Source organism: Mirounga angustirostris, unplaced genomic scaffold (assembly GCF_029215605.1).
Source record: "Mirounga angustirostris isolate CCGP_5_RB_7025 unplaced genomic scaffold, mMirAng1.0.hap1 SCAF_17, whole genome shotgun sequence".
NCBI lineage: Eukaryota > Metazoa > Chordata > Mammalia > Carnivora > Phocidae > Mirounga > Mirounga angustirostris.
The window spans coordinates 1,546,139-1,565,829 of record NW_026991725.1 but is presented as its reverse complement, the minus strand read 5'-3'; the positions used below and the strand labels follow the sequence as shown (position 1 = coordinate 1,565,829).

The 19,691-nt window shown below is 47.6% G+C and overlaps 1 protein-coding gene across 10 annotated transcripts in view; it reads right to left on the bottom strand.

Annotated features, from left to right (window-relative positions):
- SMG6 (SMG6 nonsense mediated mRNA decay factor) overlaps positions 1 to 19,691 on the bottom strand; it is a 232,660-nt gene that overhangs the window by 113,112 nt on the left and 99,857 nt on the right. For all 10 annotated transcript variants that reach the window (XR_010408613.1, XM_064582972.1, XM_064582967.1 and 7 more), the window contains 3 exons: positions 17,561 to 17,677; positions 15,824 to 15,992; positions 3,376 to 3,577 (listed from right to left, as the gene is read on the bottom strand). Coding sequence is in view for 9 of the 10 variants with exons in the window: in XM_064582972.1 (XP_064439042.1) it covers positions 3,376 to 3,577; positions 15,824 to 15,992; positions 17,561 to 17,677 (488 nt within the window). In the remaining variant the exon portion in view is untranslated. The remainder of the gene's footprint in view (positions 1 to 3,375; positions 3,578 to 15,823; positions 15,993 to 17,560; positions 17,678 to 19,691) is intronic.

Genomic DNA, 19,691 nt, shown 5'->3' with positions numbered 1-19,691 from the left:
AATAACAACAACAACAACAAAAGAACAAAGGTACTAATACCTACTTGGCAGGCTTATTGGGAGAACTTAATTAAATACTATATAGAAGTACCTAATCCAGGGACCAGTACATGACAGATATTGAAGAGATGTTATTTTTCTCTGCAATGGAGAATAAAGCAGAATAAAAAGAAAAGGAAGGGAACATGTTATACAGAGTAGCTAGGGAAGACCCTTCTAACAAGGTGACATTTAGAAGGGAGAGAGCCACACAGCTCTCTGGGGACACAGTGTTCTAGGTTAAGGGGGAAGCAAGTGCAAAGACCCTCAGACATGAGTGCTTGGCTTGTGTGAAGAACAGCAAGGATGCAAATGTGACTAGGGCATATTGGGTAGGAGGAGAGCAGTAGGAGCTGAGGTCAGAGTTAAGGGCGGGTAGAGGTGGTGTCATATCACTGAGAGTGTTGCAGGATGTTGTTAAAACTTTGGCTTTTACTCTAAGTGAGAGAAGCAGCCATCAGAAGGTTCTGAAAAAGAAGTGACATGATCTTATTGATGTTTTAAAAAGATCATTCCACTTGTGCTGAAAACAGACTGGGGAGTAGGAGGAAGGAGGAACCAGAGAAACCAGTCAGAAGGCATGCAATGAGATGATCCAGGGTGGGGTGGTAAGAAAGAGTTGTATCTGCATTTATTTTGAAGGTAAAGAAGACATGAACAGCTGATGAATTAGATATGAAGGTGTGAGAAAAAGAGAGTAGCCAAGAATAACCCCAAGAATTTTGATATAAGCTACCCAGAGTCAAAGCTGCTATCTACCAAGATGGGAAGAACAAAGAAAGACCAGGTTTAGGGGAGAATATGGATCTGGAGATGTTAGGTTTGACATACCTATCTCACGGTCCTCGAGGTGGAGACCTACCTTAGTCTCGAGCTGCCATGAGCTGCAGCTGCCCTGGGGTAGCCTGTGAACCAGCACTACAGGCTGAGGGCATGGGCTGCTGGCTCTGTATTCTTCTCTGGCCACATCATATACTTATCATATGCTGCAGCGTACCATATGCTGTATCACATACACGTATCATACTGACACTACCGCTGGGAGAGCTGATGAGGAGACAGGGGTTAGGAAGTGTGAAGCTGGTCAGGACTCCTTCCTTGTTCTGCACCAAAAGGCAGCTAAGCCAGTAGCTGACTCCCAGAAGTACCCTCCAGAGTCAAACTCACCTTGCAGTCACAGAGGAACAGTACTAGGATCCCCTGGCCCAAGCCATGCTTATCCAGTTTCTCTTCTAACTGACCATTTTCCACAACGTGTAAACACTGTATGAGTTATCCTCAGCCTCACATACTGTAATTCCCCATTATTATCCCCTTCTGACACTAGAAGAGCAGGATTTCACTCCAACTTTTCATTGGAAAAACATAAAATGAGTATTCCTCTTAGGAGAGAGAGGCTCTCACATTCCCAAGATCCCTATTAGTCATTCAACACATCCAAAGAGGAAGAGTTTTTGATAAGTCAATATGTTTAACCAAGGGGAATCTATGCAAAAATTCTGCTATAAGGAATTACATCACTGTTTACAGTAGTGCAAAAATTGAGAATAGTCCCTTGGTTCAATAAAGCAAAGACTTGTTAAAGAAATCTTGGCATAAAAAAGAATACAAAGTGATAATCAAAAATTATTCCATATAGGATGCCGGGGTGGCTCAGTCGGTTAAGCATCCGAATCTAGATTTTGGTTCAGGTCATGATCTCAGGGTCCTGAGATCGAGCCCCATGTTGGGCTCCGTGCTTGGCATGGAGTCTGCTTGAGATTCTATTTCCCTCTCCCTCTGCCCCTCCCATTTGTTCTCCTCTCTCTCTCTATCTCAAATAAATAAATAAATAAATAAATAAATAAATAAATAAATAAATAAATATCTTTTTAAAAAAAATGATTCCATATAAGAATACATTAAAAAAGCAGATTGCAGTCTGTATAATGACTCTCAGTTTTATATTTAAAAAAGTGTGTATACCAGTAGTTAAATATGATTATGATTAGCAAAAATAACAGTGATGTTACCACTAGATAAAAGGACTGTGGCTAAATTTTTTTTTTACTTGTCTAATGAACATATTAACTCTTTTCTACTAAGAACAAGTTTAAACATTTTAAATCTTCAATACAGCAATATTTTTTATTCAATACAATCTCTTTCATATTTGCAGTTTATGGCTGGGATTTAGTTTTTACTATCTGACATTTTTTTTTAAAAAACATCTACCTGGGGCGCCTGGGTGGCTCAGTTAGTTAGACGGCTGGCTCTTGATTTCAGCTCAGGTCATGATCTCAGGGTCCTGGGATCAAGCCCCGTGTTCAGTTTTGTGCTCAGCGGGAGTCTGCGTGAGGATTCTCTCTCCCTCTCCCTCTACCTCTGCCCCTTCCCCCTGCTAGCACGTGCTCTCTCTCTCCCTAAAACATATAAATAAATCTTAAAAAAAAAAAAAAAAAGCCATCTACCTATGCCTGTCTATATACTTCATCTAGGTCAAAAGGCTTCCACCTAAGAAGCCATTTGTGGCCTCTTCCCCAAAGACCTCCCCAGGGGATATGATGTTAACAGCTCCGCAGAGACGTCAGACACAGGGTTCCCCAGCTCAGCACAGGAGACTTTGTTCCCGGGGTGTGTGGGTGCTACTTCCCCACCCTAGCAACTGCTACATGGGAACATGAAGCAGAGCAGACTGCCCTACCCTCCACACCTGGCCAAAGACCCAACTGTTAAGCAGAGACTAAGAGTTCCACAGTCCCCACCAGGGCAACAGGCAACGAGCTTTGTTTTCTATAAACAGACCAGAAAAACGTTCAGGTTAAAACACAGTCCTTAGAGGAAGAAAAATAGAAACCAGGCAGCGGGGAATGCTTCATATTCCTAAGAGCTTTTTTTGTAAGTTAACACATGGTGTCTGCTTCTCTCCAGTCACCTATTTATCACTCTCCTCCTCAGAGAAGGGAAAGAGCCCTGGCTGTTTTCCTAGCGCAGAGTTTTGTGGCCGGGGGGGAAGGAGGAGAGGGGGGAGGAGGGAGGGTGCTTCAAGCATGATGCAAACCATTTGGAGCTGAGGCAGAGCGCTGCCAACACAAGCTGCACTATTTAAACAAGTGAGGAAATGATCGTATACACAACATGCCAGCGAGCACACACACACACCAAAGGAAGTCGAGAGGGCTTTTTTTCAGGACACAGAGCTGGATGTCAGCGGCTAAAAGGTCGATATTTTCCCTTAACACCCTTCTCAATGACTTAATCATGTTCCGTTTGCACAGAAAACTTCCCAAGAATAAAAAAAGTCTGGAGAATTAAGAGGAGGGGTGAATGGGGAGGGATGTTTGGCCTGGGGCTGACCTTATCCGAGGTTTTCTCCACGTAGCAGGGGTCCTGAGGGGCAGCCAGCAAGGGGACAAAGCCCGAGAGAAGCCGATCCTCTTCCAGGATAAGAAGGGTGAGGTCATCGTCCGGGTCCTTGTACAGTGGCACCTCAGACTGATTCACCGCAGTCAATATGTTACAGAAATCAGCCAGCATCGACCACACATCCATAGCAACCCTGTGAGAAATAAGGTCAGAAAGAAGAACAGCTCTAAAGAGGGACCAGTTAAAGTATTTTAAGCTCTTGTGAGAAGGGAGGTACTGGTGGCAAAGGTTATCTATGGTTGGCAACTGCCAGAAAATCTTACCCAAAAAGCTAGGGTACAAAACTGCATCCATGGCAGCAATCTGGTGGGCAAGTGTGCATCTATGCAAAGTTGAAATTGATTAGGGGGAGTTTTTTAAATCCTAACCAGAGAGGAAAAGGAATTCAGAGAATCAGTTGCCTAATGCAGGTCCTGTCACCTTTCCAGACAGTGTGCCTGAGACACTTACTCAAACACTCTAGACACCCAGTGCCTGAGGCAGCTCCCAGAATTCCCCCACTTCTGTCCAGCCAAGTATATGCCACAAGATAGCAACAAAGCGCCAATCTCCCCTCCTCCCATACAGTGAGAGGGGCCAGTCACACCATGAAGCCATGAAGAGAGTCATGTGGGGTTTTTTCCCCTTATGATGCTTTAGAAATCTCTTCCTACATCTAAGTAGGAAAACAAACACAAATAGGTGAAGGGGATTAAGACTACATTTGTCATGATGAGCACCAAGTAACGTATAGAACTGCTGAATCACTATATTGTACACCTGAGACTAATATAATATTGTATGTTAACTATACTGGAATTAAACAGCCCCCCCAACTAAAAAACCTCATTCCTGGCCTGCCAAGATCATCCCAGGACAGTAAAGCTTCCCATGCATCTCAGCAGATGGACCCGTCTCAGTGCTCCCTTGGCCAGCCCACTCCCTCTCCTTTCTCTCATTTGTGGAAGGTTAGATACAGGGTGACCAACCATTCTGGTTTGCCTGGGACTGTCCCAGCTTTTGTACCTATGGATGCTATGTCGTACTTCAAAAGGAGTGACTTGCACAGGAGAATTACAAAGAAAAGTTTTACAATTAGGGTCAAGAGGTGGAGCGGCAAGAGGCAAGAAGCAAAGAGCTCCGAATGAGCTCCATCCTGGGATCTTCCCAGAGGAGCTACTGCGCATGAGCCAAATCTGCTAGGGAGGGGCCTCGGCCTTAAGCAATCTGTTTCTCCAGCAGTCTAGGAGCCTTTGGGAGATGGCAGAAAAAAGGGCATTCAAGGGACATGCCACTGAAGGTGATGCTGGGGGAGAAAGTGGAGCAGGAGTGTGGGGACTCTCTGACTGGCTCCAGGTGGAAGGAGCCTGCACTGGTTTATTTACTGTAATCACTACACTAGGCAAAGGCAATGAAATGAAACATCTTGTTTTCAAGAGTGTCCTGGGAACCAGGCGGAACACAGCCCCATTAATCACACAATGGCACATAATCAACACACGTGTACTGCAGAAGTAACTTGCTTCACAGGCTTTGCCCAGGAAAGAGAACATGTTTGGGAAGAATCACCGGAGGGACGAGAGTTTTCTAAAGCCTTCTCTCTGCACAGACACCGACAACCAGACTCATTCACAAAGCTCCATCTTTTGGCTCAGCTGAGTTTGGCTGTCAGAAATGTTTAAATATGGAAAAAAATAAACAGTTGCAACACGTTTCTGTGCAGAGATCTGCCTGAGCCCCTTTGTGATGTAATGGGAAACGCGGCATTCAGGCTACCAGCTGTAGAATAAACAGAACTTCGAGGGTTAAAAGGAACTGAACTTTCCACGACCCCATCTGCAGAGAAGAAAATAATAAGAGGAATGATGCACTGCCCCACAGCTCTGATAGTTTATCCTCCGGTCCCGGCTGCAGAGACAAGCACCGGATGTGATAGGGCTGCTCAGGGCCGCCTCCGAGGTTAGCGCTGCCCATGGGAGACGCACAGGGAGGCTCTTCCAGCTCCCCACTTCCTCCCCCAGTGCCCTGCTGGCCACTTGAGCCCACTGCCTGAGTCCAATCCCACAGCGCTGGTGAGCTCTGGCCAACAGGCAGTGCTCGGCTGCAGAGCAGCAATTTGGAAAATAAACAGGAAAGACGACAGTGAGAAGGAAGAAGGTGAAAAGTCTCCCAGCTGAATTCTTGGCTTAGGGGCCTTGGTTGGTGCTGTGCAGGTCAAGGACCTGACTGCTTCAGGACGTAGCTGGGGGTGGGGAGGTGTGGGCAGCAGCATCCCCAGTCAGAGAGAGGCAGCAGAAAATTACCCACGGCTTTAACAGTGGGAGGCCCCACATCCCTCTCTCATCCTCCCACCCCTACCATCTTGGATCCAAGACGAAGAAATATGTGGTACCATGTGGTTCTCATTACCATGCTCCCCTGTCCCCTAAGGCTCAGATAAACCCAAACTGACTCCCCCCAGAGACTGCTGGCCACCACTAGGGACCCCTGTCCACAGCTGCCTTTTGCCCATTACCACCCACCTTGTGCCAAAACCTTAAGACTCACTGCAAAAATGGAGTGGATTAGAGTTCCTACCCCAGTGATGGTTTGTAAGATAGCAGCTGGTGCCAAAAGACATAGGAAGTATCCTGAGTTCCCAAATGAGAAATATAAAGGGGCCCAAGGGCCACACTACACTAACCAGAACCAAGGGATTACACAAAATGCTTCAATGAAAGGTCACTTCTGCCCTGATCCATTCAGACTGGTCTTGTGATTGAACTCTGATTCTAAGTAGTTGCTTTCTTCTGGTATCTTAGTGGGACTGCCAGAGATCACTTCATCAGTTACCTCCTCTCCCAATGAGCACCACGGACACGAACACAGTAATTAGGCACCCACGCACCATGCCATACCGTGGCTCTCCACAGAGGGAGGGGAAGGTAAGTGTCAGGAAACTAGTACTAAAAAGAAGAGGTACTTAGAAAAATTAGGTGAGGGGGCGCCTGGGTGGCTCAGTCTTTTTTTTTTTTTAATTTTTATTGTTATGTTAATCACCATACATTAGGGTGGCTCCGTCTTTTTTTTTTTTTTTTTTTTTTTAGGGTGGCTCAGTCTTAAGGTTAAGCATCCACTCTTGGGTTTTGGCTCAGGTCATGATCTCAGGGTTGTGAGACTGAGTCCCACATCAGCTCTGCACTCAGCGGGGAGTCTGCTGGAGATTCTCTCCCTCTGCCCCTCTCCACCCTCGCATGCACTCACACTCTTTCAAATCAATCAATCAATCAATCAATCAAGAAAACAAAAACAAAACTAGGCGAGATGCCTGACCTCTCAAGCTAAGGATGAGGTAATTCCTGGAACCTGGGCATCATCACCTCAGCTTACCCCCAACCAGGCCTCTGGGCAACCTGACCTCTCAGGTCAGTTCTGTGGGTGAACATAGGGTTTCCTGTCTGAGTGGAAGGTGAAAAACAGCTTTTTCCTGCTCTAGCTCCTTATCCCAGGTAGGAGTACCTCCCAAGCTTCAACCCTCAGCAGCCTTTGGGTTCTGAGGGTTCGAAGTTAGCCTGGGCGAAGGAGCCCTAAAGTCAAAATCTGGTGCCTATGAGGAGTTTTTTCCCAATCTTCTAGAAACACTTGGGAATTGACTCTCTAAAAGGTTTTTCAGACAATCTCAAACAACCTTTGGTTCTAAATAGTGCTATGAGCCTGTGTGAGTGCCTTTGGCTTATTCTGGTCCCAAGTCATATTTTGGGGAAGCTCCCAGAACCCACAAAATCCCACTACAGTTCGGATGCATTCTTTACCAAGCAGACACAAAGCAGCCAGAGAATATGAAACTGTGTCCAACGAGTCCGTTTATGGGTCTCAGAATGGTGGCAAGGGAACCTCTCAAGCAGCTGTAATGTGATTAGTGAGCAAGGATCAGCAGTTGCTGGGTGACCCAGTGGACCAACCCCACAGAAACACCACACACCAGGAAAGCAGACCCCTGGCTGGAGTCTGAACACCAGATCCTAGCTTGGGACAGACCAGCAGTGGCTAGTTAGAGGTATGTACTTAGGACCAAGGCTCACTCACTTCCCTACAGACATGCATTCACTTACTCCACCAGGAAAGGAAAAAAATAAGAGTTAATTTACTTTTTATTGCCTCAGAATTCCAAGGTTTAATGTAGCTGTCAGTTTGAGTGCGGTGCAGCTGCTGGCCGATACAATGCAGCCCAGGCCAGGCCAGGTGACTGGGGAAACACATTTCACAGAAATGAACCAACACACACTCTTGGCTGGTTGTTTGGGGGATATTGACTTGGGGAATCAGATTAACCCTTCAGGCTGGGGTTATTTCTGCATACACCACTGGAAAAGCAGCTTCAGTCCAAGGAACTGAGAAGCCTGGTGTCAGGTAGACTAATAGGTTTCTGTGTTCCTGCACTTCTGGAGTTTTCTCACACAAGGTGTTATTCCACAAAATGCTCTGAAAGGTTAAGGTGTGAGACAGGTGAAGCAAGTTATACCACAATAGAGCTCCTTTCAAGAACTCAGAAAGAAAGGCAGATCTGCCAGCTTTATAGGGAAAAGGTCAGGTAGGAACTTTTCTACAAGTTCCATCAGGGGCGGGGCCAAGGGAGGGAGACAGTTCGGAGAGTGGAGTGCTGAGGTCCAACCAGGTCTCAGGCCATCCTTCTGGCAAGTCTAAGGAGGACTGAGTCCTCACACACCCCTTCGTATTTTTACTGGGTGAACAGGCTGACTGGTGATTAATATCAAGTACAATGACCCCATGTTACAAGCCTGCAGGGGCCTGTGGAGGTGGCCATTTCCTGTGTAATACCAGCTTGTTTAAACACTAACATTCAAACTCCACAGCTGCAGAACAAACCCGGAAAGAGTTGAGTGAGAAGAAGCCCTGCATTGTGTTTCAGAGCTATGGAAGATCAGAGCTGTAGTACAGATGGGAAACAAGTTGGGTCTTTTGGTTCCTGGGATGAGGAGTTCTGGAAATATAGCCAAGGTGGCACAGAAACGAGGCACAGGGAAGCTGGAAAAGAGAAAGCCCATGGACTATACATACAAAGGGGAAAGCCAAAAGGCCACAACAAGAGAAATGCTCTTAAGATATGCAATATGCTCTTTTAAAAACCTGTTTGCCTAAGGACCATTATATTCCAGCCCACAACTCCCAACATGGGGTTCCATGGCCAACATAAGACCATTGCAGCCCTGAGGACTTCCCACTCAACTGGAGAAAACTGCAGGTGGTGAGGAGCTAATAGCAGAAAAGGACCTGAATGAACCCCATAGGTGTGGTAGAGTCAAAAGAGTAGTACCTCCCCTTAAAATGGCTTAGGAAGCCCCTTTGTTAAGCTGAGATGTCATGCCAACTCTGTTTTCAGTGAGCTGAGGATCTGGTCTGGTAACGATGCCAAGTAGCTCAGCAGGCTCTGGAATGGGGTAGAGATGAGGGTGGTGGGAATCTTTGCGGCTCTCTCTGAGATTAAGGAACTGTAGTGCATTTTCCAGATGCCACCATGACTTAAAGAGGAGACATGGGTGTCAGAGATCACTGTTTTAGGAGTTAAGACATGGGCAGCAAGATACCATCCTCTCAGAATAACAGCTGTTTATTAGGTGAATATAAGAACCTAAGACTCGGTTAAAAGATAATCCCTTCTGCCTTTGTAGTTTACACAAACAAGTCAACTTGGGCCCTTGGGAGAGTGTCCAACTTAAATGAATTCTGCCCAAGAGGGCAAATTGAATTCTGAAGCCCAGTCGCCCTGCATTACTCCAAGAACATAAACTTCTTCATGTTCTAAGCAGTGCAGCTGGAGCCCTTTGGCCAACAACAGGTCACAGTAACCTCACTCCAGGATTTCTCAAGTACCTCTACTGTGCCTCCCTCAACCTCTATCTAGGTCAGTGCCTTATGTGATTGCAGTTTTCCCAAGCTACATCCAACATGTATAGCCTCTGTTGCATCACTCTGGTGTGTTAAACCCATCAGCACTCTGTGTTTGGGAAAGAGCAGCCCCCAGGGGACCTCAACATCTCCACGGCATGAGTGAAGCCCTCGGCGGCCTCCCTGGTGCGGATTCTCACGGTTCCTGCCTCTCTCAATTTTTAGCTGTAACCACTCCAACACGTCTTCTTAGTTTAGCACACACTGGACCCAAATAACCTCAGCCCAGAGCTGGAAAGTACGCTCCCTGGGGTCAGCTGCTGTACCCTGTTGGGGTCAGACTGGAGCCTTAGGCCAACACCCCTTCCTCTCACAAGTCCTGTGAGAGGAGTTGGGAGGGGACAGAGGCTCCTGCCGTGGGAGAGATCACGTGTGTCTCACACTCAGCACTTGGAGGAAGAGGAACCCCCTGGTGCCAGGCTGTAGTGCTGACGCCCCAACCCGGAGCCAGGGAGACTGGGTGGGGAGCCAGGGTAGCAAAGGGGCTTCCCACAGTCACCACCACTTCCTTCAGGGAAGTGCTGATGGACTATTACTTAGTGACCTCCTAAAATGCCCTTTTGGGAAGACGTATTAGGCGTCCTTGAAGGGGTGCCGATTAGACTTGGGATTAGTTCTTATTTTCAGAGCTGCCCTGTGAGGGTGAGTAAACTAGCTGTTTTTTAACTCAAGAATTTCTATCTCGTCTACAGGGTCAACACATGTAGGCTCCCTGAGGAAATCAGCTTACTGCATACTCCCTACATATCCCTATGTCTCCCTGTGTGACAGCACTCAGAGGGCTCCCTACAAGCCTTTTCCAGCATGCTCTGTAGACTATACAAGACAAGCCATGGAAAAGTAGCAAGTCCAGGAATTTCTGAAGTTTTTTTTCTTCTTCTTCTTTTTTTTTAACAGTACTCCAATCCAACAGTGTGATAAATGCATCCGAGCTACAATTAGGAAGATATATAGCATCAGAATGCGAAGGTCTGGGCAGCCTGGTGAAACGCGGGCTCTCCAGAGCCCCAGCTATGTTTCCCATTATGTAACCCTGGTCATGGGCAGACAGCCAGACTCCAAATGAAAAAGAGACTCTGGCTTGGCACTGGTTCTATTTTCCTATCCTCATTCGGGGTCAGCGCAGTGTCATACAGCTGCAGAGAAAGCTCTGGGGATTAAACCTGGGAAAGCCTCCAAGACCAGGACCTGGGTTCAAGTACCAGCTGAAAGCAATAAACCAACTGCCACAGCTGGGCTAGGTTTGGATGTTCTCAAAGTCCCCTGACTCTTTCACTTACTGAGAACTAGAGATCAAGATGAGGGAAGATTTGGCTTCAGCAGAGACTATGAAATGAGGTAGGCTGTCCCACTGCCCTAGCTTGCCAAAGGTCCTAGGATGTGAGGGGTCACTATGCTTAGGCTCGTGAAAGCCTGCTGCTCTGCTCCTCTCCAGCACCTGACATTCACAGCTTACTTCATGCTCACGTGGTAAAGTGGGGAGTAGCTACCTCTCCTTCCTATCGAGAGGCCTAGTGTTGAAACCATGTTCCCCACTCCTCCTCCCCCACACCCCACCAGTAGATGGTCCCTCCAAACACTGGGTCTGTTCTAAATAGACCAAAGCGCTCTACACTGTCTTTTACAGCAGCCTAAGGCAACTTTCCACACCCTGCTACGATCCCCTGTACGAAAATCTCCGGGGATATAAAGCCAACCTATTACAAGTACAAATGGGAAGCCAACCTATTTACTTGCTGACTCCAACACACATACCTATGAGTGTCACGGTGTGGAAGGCATAAGTAGCCCTGAAATCCTGCCCTTATCACTCTGCGGTGTTGGTGATGTCCTGTCATCATCATCCTACGTGCTTCACATGTGCCTAAGTGGCTACTGCCTAGGAAATGTAGATTTGACTGGAAAGAAGAGGAATATGGGCAAAAAAGGAGAGAACCAAGGAGACTAATGATGAACTCTGGAATTCCCCTAAGAAAGCTTTGGAATGATTCTGTAACTGTACAGAGAAAGAAGGTAATGGAATGAAAGACAGGGAGGGAATGAAGGGAGATAGATGAAATAAGGGTCCAAGTGTGTCAGGGAGACAATTTGGGAATGAGGGTTTCTGGAGGAGAAGCAAACTGAAAGGTAAGCCATCTGATCACCTTATGTTAGGATCACTGAGGGATCTGTCTCTGCAGAGAACAAATGCGGGCAAAAACCAGTGAAAACCTGCAAAGGAGAGCTGTTAAGTAGAAGCCATTTCCTTCCTACTCTCTTGAGAGCATTCCTAAACCCTCCAAAATGAAGATCAGCACAAGGACCTTGGGAGTGTCACAGGGATTACTATTCTGACATCTACAGAACTATCTGGAGTGTGTTATTCCCAATGGCCTTAAAAGAAAAGGCTCCAGAGTATGAAAGATCAGTAAGCATAAGAGGCCACTTTGAAATCCACAGAACCACCATACCCTGCCAATCTCTCAACCATAGTATTTACTCAGTGAGTGTTAGGCAGCTATATGAGAAACTGGAAAGGAGGAAGGTAAATTCTCATTCCACTTTTCCAGTGCTTGGATCTGACAGCTATGAGGTGGGACTACCCTCAGTGGTGGTCAGGCCAGGTATGCTCTGTCCACCAGAGGCCCCAGCCCTCAAACCACCATGTCTTGTGGTCAGGCCCCAGGACAGCAAAACTCCTCCTTTATGCTTAAACCTGCATTCCAGAAACAACCAGCTGCCGATCCGGAACTGCAGAGAAAGCGCCGAAGGGGACTCCGCTCTCTAGCACGCCGGCTGCTCTAGCCTAGACGGGATTCATCAGTGGTGCCCACAGCTACACAGGAACTTGTTTACTAGGCAATCAGATTCAATATGTTATTTGGTCAAATTTGCTCTCCCTGTGAAGAACAGTCTGAAAAGAAAAAGCAAATCTGTTCAAGTGTCCCAACCCCCTCTGCCTCTCTGTAGCCTTGGAGGGGAAGCCTAGCTGGGGATGGCTGGAGCTTGGACCACGTGCCCAGCTGCAGATTGAGCCCTTGCCCAAAGATGGGCAGCAGCTTGCATACGCCGGCAACGGGCCATTTGCTACAGCATCCAAAGAGAAAACAGACTCAGCACCTCAAGCAAATGAGGCCCAGCACTTCCTGTGTGAGCTTTCCATTTCCTCAGCCAAACAAAAGCCAAAGGGAGTGGGAGAGGGAGGAGGGATAAAGGGAGATGGGTCACAGAAGAGAGTTAACAGGACTGATGGCCAGGATATGGATAAACAGGAGCTGGGTGGACCATATCTAAGGGACCTGTGGTTGCTAGTTGAGGTGACCCAGGGAAGGCCCAAGCTCCAGGGACAGATGGTCTGCCTCCCCACCCCCTAAGAGGAAGGGAGGAACACTCTGTGACCCCTGTGCAGGCTCAGAAGCAGTGGCTTCAGATACTTGGAGAGCTGAGACCTTCCTTGTCAGTTTCTTTCCAAAACTGCAAATTGCCTAGTCGGCATTATAGATTAACAGCTTGAAAAGTTTGAGGCTGTACATGTTAACTGTTTAGGGAACACCGCCAGGAAACGGCTGCCCCTAGCCAGCAGATCAGTCCATTCCTCTGTGTGACCCCAGCTGCCTAGCTGATGGCTCTACCCTGGTTCCTAAGGCCTCAGCCTGGGGTGCATTTGGGGAACCTAGGAGGGTTCACGGGAGGATGCAGAGAACTGTTTGATGCTGTGAGCATAAGCCACACAGTTACAGAGCTAGAGCTGGGAGGGAAGGCGGAGAAAGAGGCACACAGTCCACACAGAGAGGTCAAAAAACTACTGGCCAGAAATCTCTCCTGCAGCCTTCCCTCTGTGGGTCACCCATGAGTGGACAGACTCACATGGGCAGCGCTCAGCTCAGAGAGGTACCATCGGCAGCAGCTTAGGTCTCCACACTCTGTCCTCTAGTATGTGCCCCTTCCAGAGGAGAGCACTGAAGAATGATGAAATGCTGGGCATGGATGCTCGCTCGCTCTCTCTCTCTCTCTCTCACACACACACACACACACACACTCTCTCTCTCTCTCTCTCTCTCTCACACACTCTCACACACACACACGCCCAGCACAGAGCCTGAAGGAGCTGAGTACACTGCACCTGCCAGATACCACAAAACAAACCACAGGGCAGGGGGGCGAGAGAAAGAGAAAGGAAAAGGAGAAGGGGAGAGAGAGAAAGAGACAGAGACAGGAAGAGAGAGAAAGGTAGAGGGAGGGAGAGATGGACAATCAACAGAGTTGACCAGAGATGGGCAGCACCAACGTGCACACACAAGAAACTATTGTGCAAACATGAACATACACACATAGTGACACTAACACAAAAAAAGAATGGGACACATAGAGAGCAGGAGTCAGCAAACTTTCTGTAAAGGGCTAGACAGTAAACATTTCGGCTTTGCAGACCAGGACGTCTCTATTGTAACTACTCAGCTCTTCGGCTGCACTGCTAAAGCAGCCACAGACGAAGTGTAAACAAATAAGCATGGCTGTGCTCCAGTAGGACTTCATGGACACTGAAATTTGACTTTCCTAATAATTTTCACAAGTCATGAAATACTATTCTTTTTTTTTTTTTAACCGTTTAAAAATGTAAACCAGGGCGCCTGGGTGGCTCAGTCGTTAAGCGTCTGCCTTCGGCTCAGGTCATGATCCCAGCGTCCTGGGATCGAGTCCCACATCAGGCTCCCTGCTCGGCGGGAAGCCTGCTTCTCCCTCTCCCACTCCCCCTGCTTGTGTTCCTGCTCTCGCTGTCTCTCTCTCTGTCAAATAAATAAATAAAATCTTTTAAAATAAATAAATAAATAAAAGTGTAAACCATTCTTAGCTTCTGGGCCACAGTTTGCTGACCCCTGATGCAGACACACAAACAACAGAGGCAGATAAATAGGGGCAGGCAGGCAGGCACGTGCCAAGCCAGGCAAAGACAGGCAGGCTAGAGGTGACGCAGGCAGGGAGACACAGACGAGGCAGGCAGAGGCAGGTAGCTACAGGAAGACCCACATACACAAAAGTGCTCCTTCCAGCACACAGATGCCGACTTACACACAGAGACACAGTCACGGACAAGCGTGGACACAGACAGTCAGGAACATACATACACACTCCCACAGGACACAGTCCCACACACAGAGACATGGACAGGACAAAGCACACATGGACTGACGTGGACCCAGAATCTGAGAGAGACACAGACAGACACACTGAAACAGACCCTCAATGGAGACACATGAATCCCTTAAAGAGACCCCTACACCTAAGGATAGAAAGAGACACAGACACATGTGGACACATACAACAGGCAGACATGGACGGGTACACCAAAAGACCCTCAGAGACACCCCTAGACAGACACACACAGACCCTCACACTCAGACACAGATACCCGGACATACACAGACAACCAGAGCCAAAGAGGTACACACAGAGCTAGAACCTACACACAGATATGGACGTAAGAAACAGCCATGCATGTGGGGTGCTTGGGTGGCTCAGTTGGTTGAGCGTCCAACTCCTGGTTTTGGCTCAGGGTCCTGGGACCAAGCTCTGAGTTGGGTTCCCCGTTCAGCAGGGAGTCTGCTTGTCTCCTCTCCCTCTGCCCCTCCCCCCACTCAAGCACTCTCTCTCAAATAATTAAATCTAAAAAAAAAAAAAAGAAAGAAATAGCCATGCATGGTTACGTAACTATGTAAATATACTATGCTACTGAATCATATACTTAAAAATGGTTAAGATGACAAATTTTATTATATACATATATATTTTACCACAATTTACAAAAAGAAAGAAAAAAGTCACACAAGCGTACAAAGAGATCTACATAAACACACCCAGGCAGACACACATACTCCCCAGACCAACACACCCCACACCTAAAATGCTCTGACAGACAGCACGCTGACACACAGAGACAGGGAGATGGGAAACGAAGCGACTGGAAGACAGAGGTGTACACATTTGCCCTCCTCACGCTTTACAGTGTATGAGAGGAAGGCCCAAGCAGAATGTTTACGGCGGCACACGAAGCAGCAGCTCACAGCCTGAAGGACATGTGGAGATACACTAAAAGGGAGAGTAAGAGACAAGGCCTCCCCCTCACACGGACACATGCCCAGACAGGCAGCTGCAGAGACGGTAGGCATGAAGAGCATGAAGTGAGAGCAAGACAGCAAGAGCAAGGACAAAGAACAAAACAGAGCAAGCTACAGAGCAAGAGACAAGGACAGACTGAGAAGAGGAGGAACAGACTAGACAACAGGGAAAAACAGCCTAAAGCATCAGGGCACAAGGAAGGTGTTCAAGGAAGTGAAAAAGCAAAGTTCAAATGAGGAGGGAAGAGAGGAACAAGCAGGCAGCGGTCGGGAAGAAACAAAGAGGACCAGGAGGGGAGCTGTGGCAGCACAGGTGGACCAAGACCAACAGTGCCGAAGGAATGAGCGGGCCGACTCACTGTGAGGGCAGGTCCAGGGATGTGGGAGGAGGATTCCAGGTGTCTGGGTAGCCGAGCATCCAGTCCGACCAGACTTTCACACTGGGGAGCAGTTCCTTCAGGTCCGAGACGAAGGAAGACACCTTGATGTCATCTTGGTCATCCTCGTCCTCAGGAGAGGACAACTGAGCTGCAGAGGCAAAGGGTGAGAACTGGGCCTAGGTCTGCTGTGGCCCACGAGGGAGGCCTGGGGCGCTGGGACGGCAGCAAGCTCTTAGGGAAGGGAGACCAAGTCCACAGGAAAGCTGGGCCCAGAAGCGGAGGACAAGTGCCAGCACCTAAGAGGATTCTGAAAAGCAGGACAAAGAGAGAACCAGTGCACTGAGTCTGCCCCTGCAGACAGCTGTTTCTGCCCCACCGGTAGCCTGACTGAAGCCGCCGCTCCAGCGTCTAGCCCTCCCTCTAGCTTTCCTTCAGCACGGCACCGAGATGGCACCAGAGTTCCTGCCAAAACTGCACAACCTGAATCTGACCATGAGGAAATAGCAGAGAAACCCAAACTGGGGGACATTCGACCAAATAAGTGGGCTGTATGCTTCAAAAATGTCAAGGCCATGAAAGACAGAGAAAGACTTGAGAAAACCATTCGATGCCAAACTGCAGAAAACTAAAGGGACACGGCATCTAAATTGCAATGTGTGATCCTGGAGTGGGTCTTAGACCAGAAAATGACTTTTTTTAGGACAACTGGTATAAACTCAATAAAGTCTGTAGATTCAACAACAGTACTGTATCAGCGTTGGCTTGCTGATTTTGATAACTGCACTGTCATGTAAGGGAATGTCCGTGTTATTCGGAAATATTCAATCAACTTTTTGGGGGTAAAGGGCTACCACGTCTACAACTTACAATCAAATAGTTCAGAACAAAAATAATAAGCATGTGTGTGTGTGTATAGAAAGAGAGAGAACTTAAAGCAACTATGGTAAAATGTTAACAAATGGGGAATCCGGGTGAAGGATATGCAAGAGTTCTTTGTATTATTCTTGCAACTTTTCTATAAATTTGAAATTGTTTCAAAATAAAAAATTACCTCAACCCTCCCTCCAAAAAAAGGCAGCTCCAGTCTGGAGGCATTCACAAAATTGAAGTGGCAGGGGGACAACAGAGGGGCCTCAATACTCACCAATACTGATCCAGGAGCTGAGAGAAAGGGGCAACCTTCAGCCCTACCTTACACGGCTCAGCAGTCAGGCTTACAACTCTAAGGACAACCTTAATGCATATGCGGGCACTGATCAACTTAAGGGCTAAAAACAGCCCGTGCTCTGGTTCAGTGAGTCGTCCAAGGTGGCTGGTCCACAGTGGTTACAACACCCACCAGTACCAGACAAAGAGGGACACAGAGATAGAGCAGGGAAACCAAAATATCAATTATGAACAAGAACTGAAACGCTCTTTGCTGGTTTTCTAACGTCGTAGGAACCCACAGCAGCTCATAGATACAGTAAAAATCTTAACTACTAGAGAAAAGGGGGAGGGGATAGTTCCCCCAAGAACAGAGGGCTACAGAGGTAAACAGAATGCAAAAGGAGGTGGGGTAGTTAGGTGGGCATACGGAAGAGGGGTTATTGGGAAGAGCAAGAATATCAAATAGAGGGAAGAGATGCTGAGAAGGCAGGGTGGCATTTTGAGCTTGTCTGCACGGGGTCCAGGCAGGGGAAAGGCCATCAGTCAGGGGGTCCCTCATCTGCTTACCTTTGGCAGACTCCTTAAGTAAGTAGGTGCAGCGCCGCACCAGGAGAGAAAACATGGCCAAGCCCAGCGCTGCGGCTTGCTCCTGGATCACAGAGCGACACTCTTCCGAGAAGCAGTCTGAGGAGAGGCAAATGAAACTCCATCAGTGCCCTGGGGGGTCAAGGGCTACTGTTCTCTACCTTTAGGTAAGGCCCTAAACCTCTGCTACAGAGACCAAGATACAAACATCTAGGTGCACATCGTTGGTCATGTCACTGAGCTCCCTTTCCTCATCTGAGACTGGGGCTAAGTAGTAATATTTCCTCTCTCTTAAGCATCGCTACAAGGCTAAATGAAATAATGCACATGAAGCATTTACCACAATGGCTGTATATGGGTAAGGACTTGATAACATTATTATAGGGATCCCTTGTGTAAATTCTGCATCACTTCCCCAGGACCAGGTACCCCAAGATGGACAGTTTGGGCCAGAGCTACAGGTTCTCTGTATTTAGTTGGCTACTAATAATGTGAAGCTATAGTAACAAGAAGTCATATTTAATTAACTCAGTCTCTCTAACATACAGCTAGCAGGAGTACAAATATCAATTAAGATCACAAAAATACAAATTTAAGTTATCTTCTTGAGTCACTAACCTTTGGTTCCATCCTTACCTTCCGTCACTCCTCCACTTACAAATAACCTATTTTCACTGAATGAGTTAATTTTACATAGGAAAATGGGCACATAATAAGCACTTAACCATGGTACTTTATATTTTCACAGATTCTTTCTCCTAGGGCTAAAAAATAAATCTCTGGCTCCCAATCCCCCTCACTTTCTCAGCCTGGCCAACTTCTTTCTGGCTGCAGGTCAGCGACAGGAGCCACCTTGGTGGTGGCCAGAGCTATTCTTTGGCAGAAGCTACAACATACACTCTCAACACGCTGTCTGTACCTACTCCTTGTTAGCGGCCCGCCCTGATAGCCACTTAATCCAGACTTGAGAGGAATGGTGACAAACAGAAGGCAGCAGTCCAACTGCAGCCTCAGAGGAGGAGACAGACACCCAATACGCACAGGAGATGGAATCAAGTGCCCGGTCACACGCTCTGGCATCAACTAACCTGTTCACTCCCTCTGTAATACAGGAGAACGCTCCGAATCTCCAAGTGTTAAAAGGATAATTAGCCACATGTTTGATATCTGTGCCTGCCTGCATGTTAACCTCAATAGTCAGAGGGAAGCCCTCTTGCGTCTCTCCTCACTGACACTAGTCTTGTCAATGGGGCCTAACTGAAGTCTTTACTCCAGGAGATGCTACACAACCACACAGTTACTCCTAACCGCCTTGGCCACAGGAGCAAACATGACTGGAGTATATAGAGCCAGCCCCAAACCACTTTAGGGAGCCCTGGGAGTGAGAAGGAACAGGCTGCTGGTCAGAAGGTCCCAACATATGAATAGCATCAGTGTAGCAAAGTACTCGTCTGTTGTGGCTTTCCTGCCATCCTTCCAGATGCCGACTGGTCCCAAATGTCACCCTCTAACTTTCCAACTCAACTGCGGAAGGCAGTAAGGAAGTGGTAACAATCCATGTGATTAGAATAGGTCACCACTCTCATTCCTCTTCTGGTAAGGCTCTAAACCTCTGCTACAGAGACCAAGATACAAGCATCGAAGAACCAAGACAGGAAAGGGTAGAGAGCAGGGAAGGGGAAGATGTGTATGCCATCCTAAGAAAAATGGCAACTTCTCCCCTCCACCCCTTACTTTGGGCAGCATCACTATCTGTACTGCCCCAGCTCAGCCTAGGCCCTTGCCAAACACTGCCAGCAGCCTGCTTCTAAGTAGAAACAAGGCCAGCCCAGAATGGGGGAGTAAGTCCAGAACAGAGGAAGCTAGACTAGGATAAGGGGAGGCCACATCCTGGTAGTTGACATTAGTGACCCCTTATCAACGGGGCATCTTAGGCATAAGTTATTACCTGCCCACAGAGGGCCCCGAAAAGGCACAGAAGGAGGTGTCTTAGCTCAAAGAGACTGGCATTTTGAGAAGCCCAAGACTACAATAAGATACTCTCATTAACCTGGATAGGGATAAGATGGGGCAAAAGGAGATTACTTTCACCAAGGCCATTTCTATTTTTATG